Genomic DNA, 12,981 nt, shown 5'->3' on the forward strand with positions numbered 1-12,981 from the left:
CTCAAGTTTAACATTTGTCTTTGGTTACGGTTATCATCACGTCACATCAGAAGTTATACGAGCTTCTCAAAACCACTATACAATAAGCCAAATTTGGTTTTCTAGAAACGGTGAAGGATTTGTTCTTCTAGGTCGACAATAGTTCTGAACCTGATTGCAAGGTAAATATATCAGCCGTGGAGAACCCAGAGAAGCGTACCAGATCTATGCCCGTAAAAGAGTGGGCTTTGTGAACCAGCTTGTGGGAAAGCTTCCGATTAGCTAAAAATGGAAAGAAAACGACTAGCTCATACGATAGTAATCGCAACAGTATCCGGGACTGTATCTTCGCAGGTTTGTTGTGGCTAAAGGCAAGTTCAAAGGCTTCTATAAGACTTGATCCGGCGTCTCCAATCAGTTGTGGTTGGGGCTCGCGTTTGCGTCACTCTTTCCCAGTAGCGGTCCATTAGGTAAGGTAAAATAAAGCCAGGAGTGTGATGCTGCTTGCCGAGGAACTCCATTGTCCGGGCATACAACCAGTGGATTTCCTTCTTGAGCTGCTCTCGGACACCTCCGGCAACGATCTCCGTTGGGTCTCCGCGGAGAATACCGAGTCCCTCCTTCGTCATGTCCATGGATAGACAAACACCGATGCCGGCAAACTCAACCAGGTCGTAGTAAGACGAAAGCGGTCCCGTAACCCTTGCGGCCAAAGCGAGAAGCGCGGCTCCCTCCCCGTTGGCAGTCCTCATCCGAAATTGTGTCATCATGGTGGTCTTGCCCAGAGGCTGGTCTCGGACTGTAGGGTGGACTTTCTCCAGATATTGGCCGATAGACTCTCGCCATATGGGCATCTTTAATTTCTTAACATCGTTTGGGTGAATACCTTCAGAAAGAAGACCTTGGAGTACGTCGGTCAACGTGTGGCCGAGTATACGGAAGGCCCCACTTCGTAGGTCTTGAGGGGGGATACAAATATCGTCACAGCAGGACGTGAAGGCAATATACATATGCTTCCATCGGTGAGACTCAAGGGGTCCATGCCAAATTGCCCAAAACTGAAGCGTGTCTCGGAGGGCGTGAATTATGGCTTCTTCGAGTGATTTATCACCCTTTGTAGTGTAAAGCTTATAGCCTTCAGGATGGCCAGTCGGGTTCGACTGGATGTATTCGTCCATTTTCTGGGATTGTTCATCCAGTCCATCACAGATGCATGGAGCACGGGAGGTGTCGCCAAAATTGGTAAGTAAACTCATGGCCATTTCGACGGATGCTGTCATCCCGGATTGGTAGGTACTTGGGATCACGAATATAATTGCGAAACAGCCGAGGGCTTGAGGATTGAGCGCCATCTCCGAAGTATTTTTTAACTCCTGACCACATGGAATTCATTGTTTCGAGGTTACAAATTCTCGTTACCGTGACGGTATTGATTGTAAGGAAGGCGATGTTCCGTGTCAGTGGTATGCGCCAGTAAATGGGGGATTGAGGTAGCATTTATAGTGCTCGAGGGTTTGTTACATGACATCGGAATTCGGGAAAGTCTGTGGGAAACTTTAGGTAGACGTGCTAGGTGTAACAACATACCTGTGTGTCCCACGAATGACGAACTTTTTTTTTATCTCAAGGTATATGCTAATCTCGTTACTCAATTCTAATGGATGCTTACGTAGAAATCTCATTCAATCTGTTCATTAAGCTAAAGTCATGAATTCCTAAGTCTCAGCTAACAGCCTGGCCCTTTTTCTTTTCTTTTCTTTTTTTTTTTTTTTTTTTCTCTCAGGGAGGATGAGATGATTATTCGGTGATTACTACGTTTTCTGTTCAACGACTTTAAATAAGGAGGTTTCAAATAACATAATATTAGCCCGGTGGGTGAACATTCGTGATACATGTATAGCGAAAGTGCATAGTATCAGGTAATAGCAGGTTGGGATTTTCCACCCTATATGAATGCATGTCTAGGGTGGACGGGAATATACAGACGATGGTACGGGAAAGTCCCGCCGTCGGGCGGTAACCTTTGATCGAGGCGGAGCAAGCGTTGTGCGTACCTGATCTTTATCATGCATTTGTGATTTCTTACCCCTCCGCCGTCTTACCCACGCCACTAATATCAGGAATATGAGCCCGCCTGATGCGATACTGCCGACAGCGACACCAACGCTCGTGATAGTCACGGTGTGCTTGGCAGCGGAGCCATCTGAGGTTGAAGATGACGTTGAAGCGGTGCTGTCGCCTCTAAGTGACCCCTGAACAGATGGACTTGGGCTGAATTCAGTACCAGAAGGGTAGGACGAGATAGGACTGGAAGTGATGATGGATAATGTAGTGAAGACGCTGTGGGTGGCAGTAATTAGCTGACATAGCACCTTGCGCTTTGGTGGGCGGCAGTACCTAAGAGAAGAATGCTTGGAATATATTGTAGTCCTTTCTTGACCTTCTAGGTATGGCGTTGATTGCACGGGAAAGGAGTTTTCAAAGCTAGTATTAAGCACCGCAGCTTTGATGTCTTTGGCGGTGTTTGTACGTATTGTTGAAAGTAAACTTATCCTTTCACTTCTCGTGGGGGGAAGATTTATAAAGGATTGGGCCCCGGAAAAGTGGTTGAAAGTCCTTGTCGAAGGGTTGGTGATCGCAATATGAACATCTTCGGTCTTTGTCGGAGACACGGTTTGGAGCTTTCTGATCTCGGATAGGTCGGGGCTTAGTTCGCTAAGCTGCGTGACTGCTGGTCGAGCAGAGGGCAGGGAAGCTACTGTCGTTACCTTGATCAGATCACGCGAGGATGATAGAGAGTTGGTCTTGTGCTGACTCGTTGTGGATAGAGGATTCGACAGAAAGTTTCCTGAGGAAGTCGATTGTTGACCGTCGAGGGATGTTGGCGAGGTTATGCTAGCTGAATGGAAGACAGTTATTGGTTGCGAGTATTCTTCCGTCGAGGTTGACCCGTGTCGTAATGACAGTGGGGTGGTCTGAGGAGTGTTCAGTAAATGGTTATGTTGGCTGGATGTTGGATTTTGTCGTGATAACCATGATTTGTGACCCTTCGGGAATATTGGCTCTCGTAATTCCTGTGGCGTTCTTGAGATAGAAACCAGCGTCGCATAATCCCTACGCGATGTTAGGTCATGGTGCAATGACTCCGACGTGTAATATCGTACAAACGTGGGCCTTGGTTGCCATGACTGCGACCCGCTTGACATAGGACTTTGTGAGCCATGGCCCTCCGTAAATGTTGACGATGGTCGTATTGAGCTTGACATGGCCGGGATGTGATTTTCCTTTGATGTTAGTTCTTCTCGTGATGTAGGATATTGTCTTGTTGACCTGGACACAGTCGACATAGTCTCGAGTGATGTCGAATATCGGTGCGGTGGCTGCAACGCATCATTGTTGTTGGATGTTAGCTCCTGTTGTAATAAAGGTGACATCCGGGTCCGGATAAGTGGAGCAAGAAATGAAATAGGAGAACTTGCGGACCGCATAAATAGTGGCAGTTGCGCTTGGTCCGATGTCTGTGACATAAGGATGGTTGATATAAGATCACTTTTGTCCTCTGATTGAGAGAGAGTCACTGAGGGAGACCCCGCCATGGGAAATATATATAACTTCGACCGGACACAATGTCTAATTCCAACAGCGGGATTAAGGGCGCTCTAGGCCCTCCTGACATGAACATGACCGATCATTTGTCATGTTGTCGTCCCAATGAAGGGTTTGCAAGTCTCTAGCTTAATTTAATGCCTGGAATGGGTCTCAGGGCTCTCCCGTCAAATATCGTAGGCTGCGCTACGACACTCGATGAGGGTGCACTGAGCGCAAGGGCACCAGCCCTAGCAGGTAAGTTGTTTTATCACCATAACAAGCGTTTTACCTCCATGCTCCCCGCGTTATCACTAAACATGGTAGTGATATTGTCCGTCCTATCATTTTGACTACCATGGTGAACCTAATCTATATATACACCCAGGCTGGGTTTCAGTACATGCATTACAATTATGGTATTCGTGTGTTGAGTGGAGGAAGCAAAACAGAAGGGACGCCACCAGACTCAGATTATGATATCTCACGCGCTGCTAAAATTAGTGCCAGTAATACTTGGGTGTTTCCTCAAAAGGTGGGAGTGTCACTTGGCGCCATTGCAAGTTCCTTCGTGATGTAATGCACCTGTTGCTCCCACTGGGATCGATCCATTTGGAGAACAAGCACGTTGGTGACTTCAATCTATATTCCAAGGATGCCACGCTTTCTCCAAGAGCTCAACATCGCAAATACACTGGTAGTTCTACCGATCCGCTACATGTGCTGGAATTCGCTTTTCGAGGATTGTGCTTCCCAGCGTCTATTTTGCTGCGTCACTTATTCGCTTTGGAGGAACTTTGATACATGGTTTTTGCGTCATTGTCGTATGCCAAGCGAGATTAGAGCTTATGGGCCCCCTCGGTGAGATTCTTTATGGGTGTCTCTGGTGTTGGGGTCCTGAAGCATCTCTGACATGTGCCAGTGGACAGCTGGGCGTCCCCATTTCCGCTCTCTATGGCTTCGACGAGGCTGGTAGTCCCGACAACTGGCCCCCTGATGAGAGAGGCCGCGGATTCCTACAGCTAGTGGTTATCATTCTTATTAACGGCGATTTGAGTCGGCTGTGTTTGTTGGCCTGATAATCGTGCCGTAGACTTTCGAGCAAGGAATTCTACAATACAGGTTGAAGCTTCCATGAAGTGATACTCGCAGCACCATTGCACCTGCGTTCTGTAGCTTTTTCATCCGATTCGGTTCGAGCCTATAGTCCTTCCAATTGCAACGGTGATTAAAAGTCGCCAAACCAATATATGACCCTCTACGCAGGCTTCACACTTGCAGCATTACTACTGCCGCCGATCCCGCTGGTGGGGTGCTATGCTATTTAATTTATCCTGCTTTCTCCTGCTTTCCATGTAGGGTCGCATGGATCACTGTTCAGAAGATATCTTGGATCTGTCTCCTGCTTGCAGGCGCCCATTCTTGTTTAATTTACCCCTGCTACGGGTGGAAGCCCCATCTGTGTATGGAAAGGATGTCGAAAAAAGTCCGGAGCCTTCCACAGGGCCATTGTACGGAAGAAAAATGTGTGTACTATTAAATTGGCGGCTTGGAGGATTACTCCACCAGCTTCATATGGGTTTGGGTTTGGGGTCCGCGGTACTTTTGCTCACCGGAGTGAGTGCTGGCTCTCGTACTTGGTCCCTCATAACACAAATTCATGCTCGAGTACTTATTTCATAGCACTGATCTGAGGAGTCTACAAATAATATTCAAATTTACCCTGGCTTAGCATTAAACCTATGGCAGATCAGAGATAGAACATAGAGTCCCTAACAGCAGGGTGAATCTCCAACAGACTGGTTGCCACTGGCCTGTCAGAATTCCTGGCGCTCTGCCCTCTCCGAAACAAACCAGACAGAAGAGACAGGCGATAATATGATCGAACCCTAGCACAGGCTTGACTGGCGTATTGTATCGGAGTGCAAACCCTTGTAGCCTTCGTGGACTCGCCAGATAAATAACAGAGAGCATTGGTAAGATCCTGTAGCAAATTGACCGGTGTACGCCCTCTGTCATCGACGCGGTACCGCCTACGAAAAACTTCATCGAATACCACGAAATAGCGAGTCGGTCCATTGAGGCCCTGCGTAGAGTTGTGCGATCGCAGGAAAAAGTCCCATTGGCGAGGAACCGTGAGGCCACGGTCCACAACAGTACCAGCCAGCGGACTACCGGAGCGGTGGCATTCTGTGTCTGCCGTAGGCAGTAACTGTGCACCATAGTTCTCGTCTACGAGCACTACAGTGATTCGGGGTAAGTTGTCTTGCACTGTGAGCTTTGCAGCCCGACAGGCATCCTTGATCAAACATACTTCCTTTTCAACCCAAGGCTCATGCTCGCCCTCTGAATTACGATAGACCACGATATCTTCCGGAAGCTTATTGCCATGTTTTTTCGCCCACGAGTGAATTCGGGTTTCTAACATCTCGTTGAGCTTGTGGATATGCGGCTCTTTGCCGTGTTGAACACGAATTTCCGCAGGCCACCGAGCGAGGCGCGAGTCTGAAGATACCATAAGGCCTGCTATAGTGTAGAAATATCCTTGCGACGCTGATCTTGCAAAGGCGACATTGGTCCCTATTATCATGGTTTTACCGCTAGCGAAGAAGCTTAGATCGGACGAGTTGACCATATGATTCTCTCCACCAAGCTTGAGGTTTATCATGAGACCGACTCTGGCGTACCAATTTTGATTAGAGTTTGCCAACAATTCGTGCGTGAGTTCGATAGCGGGTATGCCATAAGTGACATCGTAGGCCAGTCTTGCAATGTTGCCTAGTTTCTTGGCGTTGGCAGACAGGATGACAAGAATGATGGATGGACGATACTTTTCCTGCAGGAATGAAATAGCGTCTTCGATGTGCACCTTGTGGTCCTTATTGAACCGGATAATTCTGCCAGGTATAGATCCGGGCGTGAACATCCCCATACGCCGAAGCTCTGCCGCTAGTCGATGAAGAGACTCGGTCAATGTCGTCGACCTTTTACCTAGTGAACCTATACGAAAACTGTCGATATAAATCCAGGACCAGGATCTTAATCCAACGGGTTTAACGAGTCGAATTGCATCTACACTCCAGATTCCCTGAGCCACGCGAGCCGGGGTTTCTCGGGCATACTGCACCCGCGGTGCAGTGAGAACACGACTATATACCGTGACAGGGTCTAAAGATACCTTGATCCCAAACTCGGTCTAGAAAAATCTCACGAATAAGCTTTTGTCTTCCGCTAGCAAAGTGTTTGAGGTCCTCACCAACGTCGGGTTGAAAGGAGAATTCAATCCTAAGAGGGTCAAACTTTTGTCCACGCCTGCGACCGCGGTTTCTGGTAGGACCTGTATGGGGCGTCGAGTTTCGGGACGTACTGTATAGTACCGAGTTTTCGAGAGAGCGAGGACGTTTTGTGGAAAGCCACGTGGCGGTAATACCGACTTCTTGTACTGTGAGCAATGGCGGGACGGGCCGCGATGCGAACCCCTGAACCGCCCGACCGCGACGAACGCGAAGATTCGCCGCCGCGACTAGCGAGACCGAAACGCACCACTCGACCACCGAACAACTACGCTCGTGAGCAGGAAACTGATACCGAACGGCGGAAGACGCGTTCCCAGCAAAATGAGAGGAGTGAGCTAGGAGACCGGCGTGACGAGGCAACTTCGGACGACGCCGTGACCGAGCGCGAAGAGCTCGACGTCGGCGGTTTGGTGAGAGAGATCACCAAACTCAGGCGAGAAATCAGACTCCGTGACGAAATACACAAAGAAGAACTTCAGAGAACCAGAGAACAGTTCGGTGCCGCCCTCGCGGAGGTCCGACACGAGCTACAGTCCCTGACGGATAGAACCACGACACCGCAATGCCACTCTGAGACGTGTTCTCAGAACAACCACGATGCGATCCTGCGCGAAATCCAGTCCTTACGCGAGGAAATCAGTGTCCCCGCTGCTGCAGGCTCTCCTTCCTACGCAGATATCGCGCGCACTCCGCCGTCCAGTTACCCAAGCCACATACGGACCCTTTCAACGCTGAACACGACGCCCACCACCTTTACGGACACGCTGTATTGCACGATAGACACTTCGAAGATGGTAGACAAAGGGACAGGATTGACCTCCGCAGGCTCGGTCAGGGCAATGGTTGAGGCAGAGATGCGGTCAACAGAGGACCAGGCGCACTGGCGCTGTCGCGCTGTTACCGTTGACCCGAAAAACGCCAACCGGATCAGGATCGCCTGCCGCGATGAGGATGAACAGCAGCTGGTCAAAAAGGCTGCAGAACAGAAAATCGGGGCGGGAGCCCGTGTCCTCCGTGACGAGCTCTACCCGATCAAAGTCGACAGTGTCAACAAGGCCTCCGTGCTGGACGAGAACGGTGAGATCCGAACAGAAGCTGCAGCAGCGTTTAGTGAGGAGAATGAGACCAACGTAGCCAAGATTTCATGGCTGAGCAGAAAAGAGAGTGAGAAGGCCTACGGTTCAATGGTGGTCTACCTGACCAAGCGCATCGACGCGCGAAGGCTCTTGGCCGACGGATTTTTCCACGCGGGGGGAGAATCTGGTGTGACTAGTGTCTTCGAACACCGACCGCGACCGACACAATGTTACAAGTGCCAAGAGATAGGCCATAAGGCATTCCAGTGCAAGAACGCCCAGAAATGCGCGAAATGCGCTACAGAGGGCCATCGCCACAGCGACTGCATCCAAACGGTCCCAAAGTGTGTCCCGTGCGGAGGGCCTCACGAATCGTACAGCAAAAACTGCCGGAAGCTTTTTCCATCACGTCATGAGTAATTTTCTTCGAATAATTCAGCTGAATGTGAGGAAGCAGGGTGCAGTGCACGAGAGTTTATTAAACGACGAAGATACTGAGAACGCAGTGGCGCTAGCGATTCAGGAACCCCAAGCGAGGAGGATTCAAGGCCGGCTCTTGACCACCCCAATGGGGCATCACAAGTGGACAAAGATGGTGCCCTCCACCTGGAGGGAAGGGAGATGGGCGATCCGGAGCATGCTCTGGGTCAACAAAGAAGTCGAAGCAGAGCAAGTCCCTATGGATTCTCCAGACATCACAGCAGCGGTGATTAGGCTCCCCGAGCGAGTGGTCTTCACGGCATCAGTCTACGTAGAAGGGGGCAATGTCTCCGCTTTGGACGATGCGTGCAGTCGTTTACGCGGTGCGATCACGAAGGTACGACGGGACACCGGTGAGGTGGTCGATATTTTGATCATGGGGGACTTCAACCGACACGATCAACTTTGGGGTGGAGACGAAGTGTCGCTGGGAAGACAAGGGGAAGCGGATCCGATCATCGACCTCATGAATGAGTTCACGCTCAGTAGCTTGCTCAAACGCGGCACCAAGACATGGCATGGCGGCGGACAAAGTGGAGACTGCGAGTCCACCATCGATCTAGTCCTAGCTTCAGAGGATTTGACGGAATCCATGACGAAATGTGCTTTACTCGAGACAGACCACGGCTCTGATCACTGCGCCATTGAGTCCGTGTTCGACACCCAGTGGTCGGGCCCAAAGCACCAAGAGCGACTTTTACTGAAGAATGCACCATGGAAGGAGATTAACGCCAGGATTCAGAAGGCTCTGGCCACCCTTCCGTCGGAGTGCACTGTACAGCAGAAAACGGATCGACTGATGGCGGCAGTTTCGGAAGCGGTGCACGCTTTAACACCGAGGGCGAAAGCATCACCCCATGCGAAGCGATGGTGGACAACTGATCTCACTCAACTCCGTCACATATACACGTACTGGAGAAACCGCGCTCGCTCCGAGCGACGGGTAGGTCGAAGAGTACCTCGGCTTGAAATGATGGCCCAGGATGCGGCCAAACAATACCACGATGCCATCCGCAAACAAAAGAAGAAGCACTGGAACGATTTTCTCGCAGACAATGACAACATCTGGAAAGCCGCCAAGTACCTCAAGTCGGGGGACGACGCCGCGTTCGGGAAGATTCCGCAGCTCATCAGAGCAGATGGAACTACTACCAACGATCACAAGGAGCAAGCGGAGGAACTGCTATCCAAGTTCTTCCCGCCTTTGCCAGAGAACATCGACGAGGAAGGAGTGAGACCACAAAGAGCGCCTGTAGACATGCCAGCTGTCACTATGGAGGAGATAGAGCGGCAGCTGTCAGCGGCCAAGTCGTGGAAGGCACCTGGTGAAGACGGCCTACCGACGATCGTTTGGAAGATGACGTGGCCCACAGTCAAGTACAGGGTCCTCGATCTTTTTCAAGCCTCGCTGCAAGAGGGCACAGTGCCAAGACAGTGGAGACACGCGAAGATCATACCGCTCAAGAAGCCGAACAAAGACGATTACACCATTGCAAAGGCATGGAGGCCTATCTCACTCCTTGCGACACTCGGAAAGATACTCGAATCGGTGGTCGCAGAGAGGATCTCGCACGCGGTGGAGACGCATGGACTGCTCCCGACGAGCCATTTTGGGGCCCGAAAGCAGCGGTCCGCAGAGCAAGCACTGGTGTTCCTGCAGGAGCAAATCTATGCGGCGTGGCGCGGCCGGCGAGTGCTGAGCTTGATCAGCTTCGATGTCAAAGGAGCCTACAACGGAGTATGCAAAGAACGACTTTTTCAGAGGATGAAAGCCCGAGGCATACCACAGGTCCTGCTTCGTTGGGTTGAGGCCTTCTGCTCGGAACGAACGGCGAACATCCTGATCAACGGGCAATTATCTGAAACTGAAAGCTTGCCACAAGCCGGGTTGCCGCAGGGCTCGCCCCTGTCTCCGATTCTATTTCTTTTCTTCAACGCAGACCTCGTGCAAAGACAGATCGACAGCCAGGGAGGAGCAGTCGCTTTCGTGGATGATTTTACCGCGTGGGTGACCGGTCCGACCGCGCAGAGTAACCGGGAAGGAATTGAAGCCATCATCAACGAGGCGCTCAACTGGGAAAAGAGAAGTGGAGCGACCTTTGAAGCGGACAAGACGGCTATCATACACTTTGCTCCCAAGATGCGCAAATCGGACCATGAGCCGTTCACCATCAAGGGGCAGACGGTGGTACCAAAAGACCACGTCAAGATCCTAGGTGTCGTGATGGACACAAGACTCAAGTACAAGGAACATATTGCGAGGGCAGCGTCCAAGGGTCTTGAAGCAGCGATGGAGCTTCGGCGACTCCGTGGTCTATCCGCAGCGACTGCGCGGCAGCTCTTCACGTCAACGGTGGCACCGGTCGTAGACTACGCCTCCAATGTCTGGATGCACGCGTGCAAGGATAAGGGCATGGGACCAATCCACCGAGTCCAGAGAGTAGGCGCGCAAGCCATTGTGGGGACATTTCTGACGGTCGCGACTAGTGTCGCAGAGGCGGAGGCTCACATAGCTACTACGCGGCGTCGATTCTGGAAACGAGCCGTGAAAATGTGGACAGACATCCACACCTTGCCGGGAACCAACCCTCTCCGCCGGTGTACAGATCAGATCAGAAAGTTCAGAAGATACCACCGCTCACCACTGTATCAGGTAGCCGATGCGCTTAAGCACACCGACTTGGAGACTTTGGAGACGATTAACCCCTTCACGCTAGCCCCGTGGGCGGAACGCGTGCAGACCGATGGTGGTGAACAGCTTGAGGGCCCGGCCGAAGCGGGCGGGTGCATGCAGGTCGCGGTTAGCAGTTCAGCACGGAACGAGCTGGTGGGTTTTGGAGTGGCCCTCGAGAAGCGACCACCTCGAAATCGAAAGCTCAAACACAAAGCACTATCCATCACCTTGGCCGCAAGAGCAGAGCAGAATCCATTCTCTGCGGAACTGGCAGCCATGGCACACGTATTGAGCACGGTGCCAGGGCTGAAAGACTACAGGATCACACTGCTCACAAGCAACAAAGCGGCGGTTCTCACACTCAGAAACCCTCGACAGCAATCTGGCCAGGAATTCGTCTGTCGGATATACAAGTTGATTAAAAGGTTGCAGAGAAACCGAAACCATGTTCAATTCCGCTGGGTTTCTGCCAGTGAAGACAACAAGCTGCTAGGCCTGGCTAAAGTACAGGCTAGAGCCGCGACACAAGAAGACGCCCTCCTACAAGAAAGCGCCCCAAGGATGAAATCGACCACACTGAATCTCGCACGCTCTCAAGCAGTCCCCAGAAATACCCTGCCAGCGGACGTCGGAAAGCATGCCAAACGAGTAGATGCAGCACTCCCAGGAAAACACACGCGACTGCTGTATGATCGCTTGTCATGGAAGGAAGCGACCGTGCTAGCCCAACTCCGGACGGGCATGGCGAGACTGAATGGATACCTCTATCGAATCAACGCGGCCGCCACTGATCAGTGTGCATGCGGACAGGCCAAGGAAAATGTGGAGCACTTCCTCTTTCGATGTCGGAAGTGGACCGCACATCGGACGGAGATGCTACAATGTACCGACACCCACCGAGGGAATCTATCCTTCTACCTGGGAGGGAAGTCGCCCTCCGACGATCAAAAGTGGACGCCAAACTTAGAGGCAGTACGGGCCTCAATACGATTCGCCATAGCCACAGGCCGCCTCGAGGCCACTTAACCCCGCCGACGAACATAAATCACCTCTTTCATTCTAACCTAACCCACCAACCACCTCGTGCTACTCATCGTGGACGCGCTTCAACTGCCGAAGATAGGATGTTGAACACTTGGAGAAGCGCCTTCAAGCCAGTCTACTAACCGCATTACTAACCCACGAGCATCCGCTGCGACACTGCATGCTGAGAATGACAAATACGCCAAGGTCTTGTGTATGGGCTCCAATGAGTCACAGAATTGTATATACTAAGACATGTATAGTAGTTTAGCGATAGTTGCCCTTTCGGCTCAGCCGCCGGGCGTTAATGAATTGTGTGTGTGTGTGTGTATGGGGCGTCTCCAATAAGTCACAGAATTGTATATACTAAGACATGTATAGTAGTTTAGCGATAGTTGCCCTTTCGGCTCAGCCGCCGGGCGTTAATGAATTGTGTGTGTGTGTGTATGGGGCGAGGATGCCAAACTGAACAAGACGCAGCGCAGGCTGGTTTTCCAGCCTGCACCATGCATACTTCGGCTGGAAGATAAGCGGGCCTCTCTGGAGTTCCAACATTAACCACAGGCAAGTTCAAGTCCAAGGTGACATTGTACCCTACATAATTAACCCTAACAACACTACCAGGGGCAACACAAAAAGCTAAACTTGTTCAAAATATGCTCGCAGTGTAACGTAGCCATGCGGGAGAGATGAGGCTGCAAATACGGTCTGTCTCGGGTCTAAAAAGACCTTCACGTTCTGTGGTCCAGCTGCATATCGTGCCACCTTCGGAGGGTGTTGGAGCAGTGCTCCATCGTTGCAGGTCGCAAGCCCTCCAATGGTTTTTACTGCAGTCCCGGGCCTCTTGCCATGATAATGTCGGACAGTA

The 12,981-nt window shown here is 51.2% G+C and overlaps 4 protein-coding genes across 4 annotated transcripts; 2 read left to right on the top strand and 2 right to left on the bottom strand.

Annotated features, from left to right (window-relative positions):
• Positions 1–356: 356 nt before the first annotated feature.
• Positions 357–1,331, bottom strand: N7508_011188 (uncharacterized protein; the record flags this gene model as incomplete). The annotated part of the gene is made up of 1 exon (XM_058469248.1): positions 357–1,331. One exon carries the CDS (start codon positions 1,329–1,331, stop codon positions 357–359), a length of 975 nt encoding a protein of 324 aa, XP_058314226.1.
• Positions 1,332–3,722: 2,391 nt separating this feature from the next.
• On the top strand, positions 3,723–4,144 carry N7508_011189 (uncharacterized protein; the record flags this gene model as incomplete). Its single annotated transcript, XM_058469249.1, has 2 exons — positions 3,723–3,822; positions 3,849–4,144. 2 exons carry the CDS (start codon positions 3,723–3,725, stop codon positions 4,142–4,144), a joined length of 396 nt encoding a protein of 131 aa, XP_058314227.1.
• A 1,170-nt stretch (positions 4,145–5,314) lies between these two features.
• N7508_011190 (uncharacterized protein) lies at positions 5,315–6,496 on the bottom strand (the record flags this gene model as incomplete). Its single annotated transcript, XM_058469250.1, has 1 exon — positions 5,315–6,496. One exon carries the CDS (start codon positions 6,494–6,496, stop codon positions 5,315–5,317), a length of 1,182 nt encoding a protein of 393 aa, XP_058314228.1.
• Positions 6,497–7,015: 519 nt separating this feature from the next.
• N7508_011191 (uncharacterized protein) lies at positions 7,016–12,116 on the top strand (the record flags this gene model as incomplete). Its single annotated transcript, XM_058469251.1, has 2 exons — positions 7,016–8,280; positions 8,387–12,116. The coding sequence occupies 2 exons, from the start codon at positions 7,016–7,018 to the stop codon at positions 12,114–12,116; spliced, it is 4,995 nt and encodes a 1,664-aa protein (XP_058314229.1).
• Positions 12,117–12,981: the final 865 nt, after the last annotated feature.

Source organism: Penicillium antarcticum, assembly GCF_028974205.1.
Source record: "Penicillium antarcticum strain IBT 31339 chromosome Unknown utg000010l_segment0_segment0, whole genome shotgun sequence".
Lineage (NCBI taxonomy): Eukaryota > Fungi > Ascomycota > Eurotiomycetes > Eurotiales > Aspergillaceae > Penicillium > Penicillium antarcticum.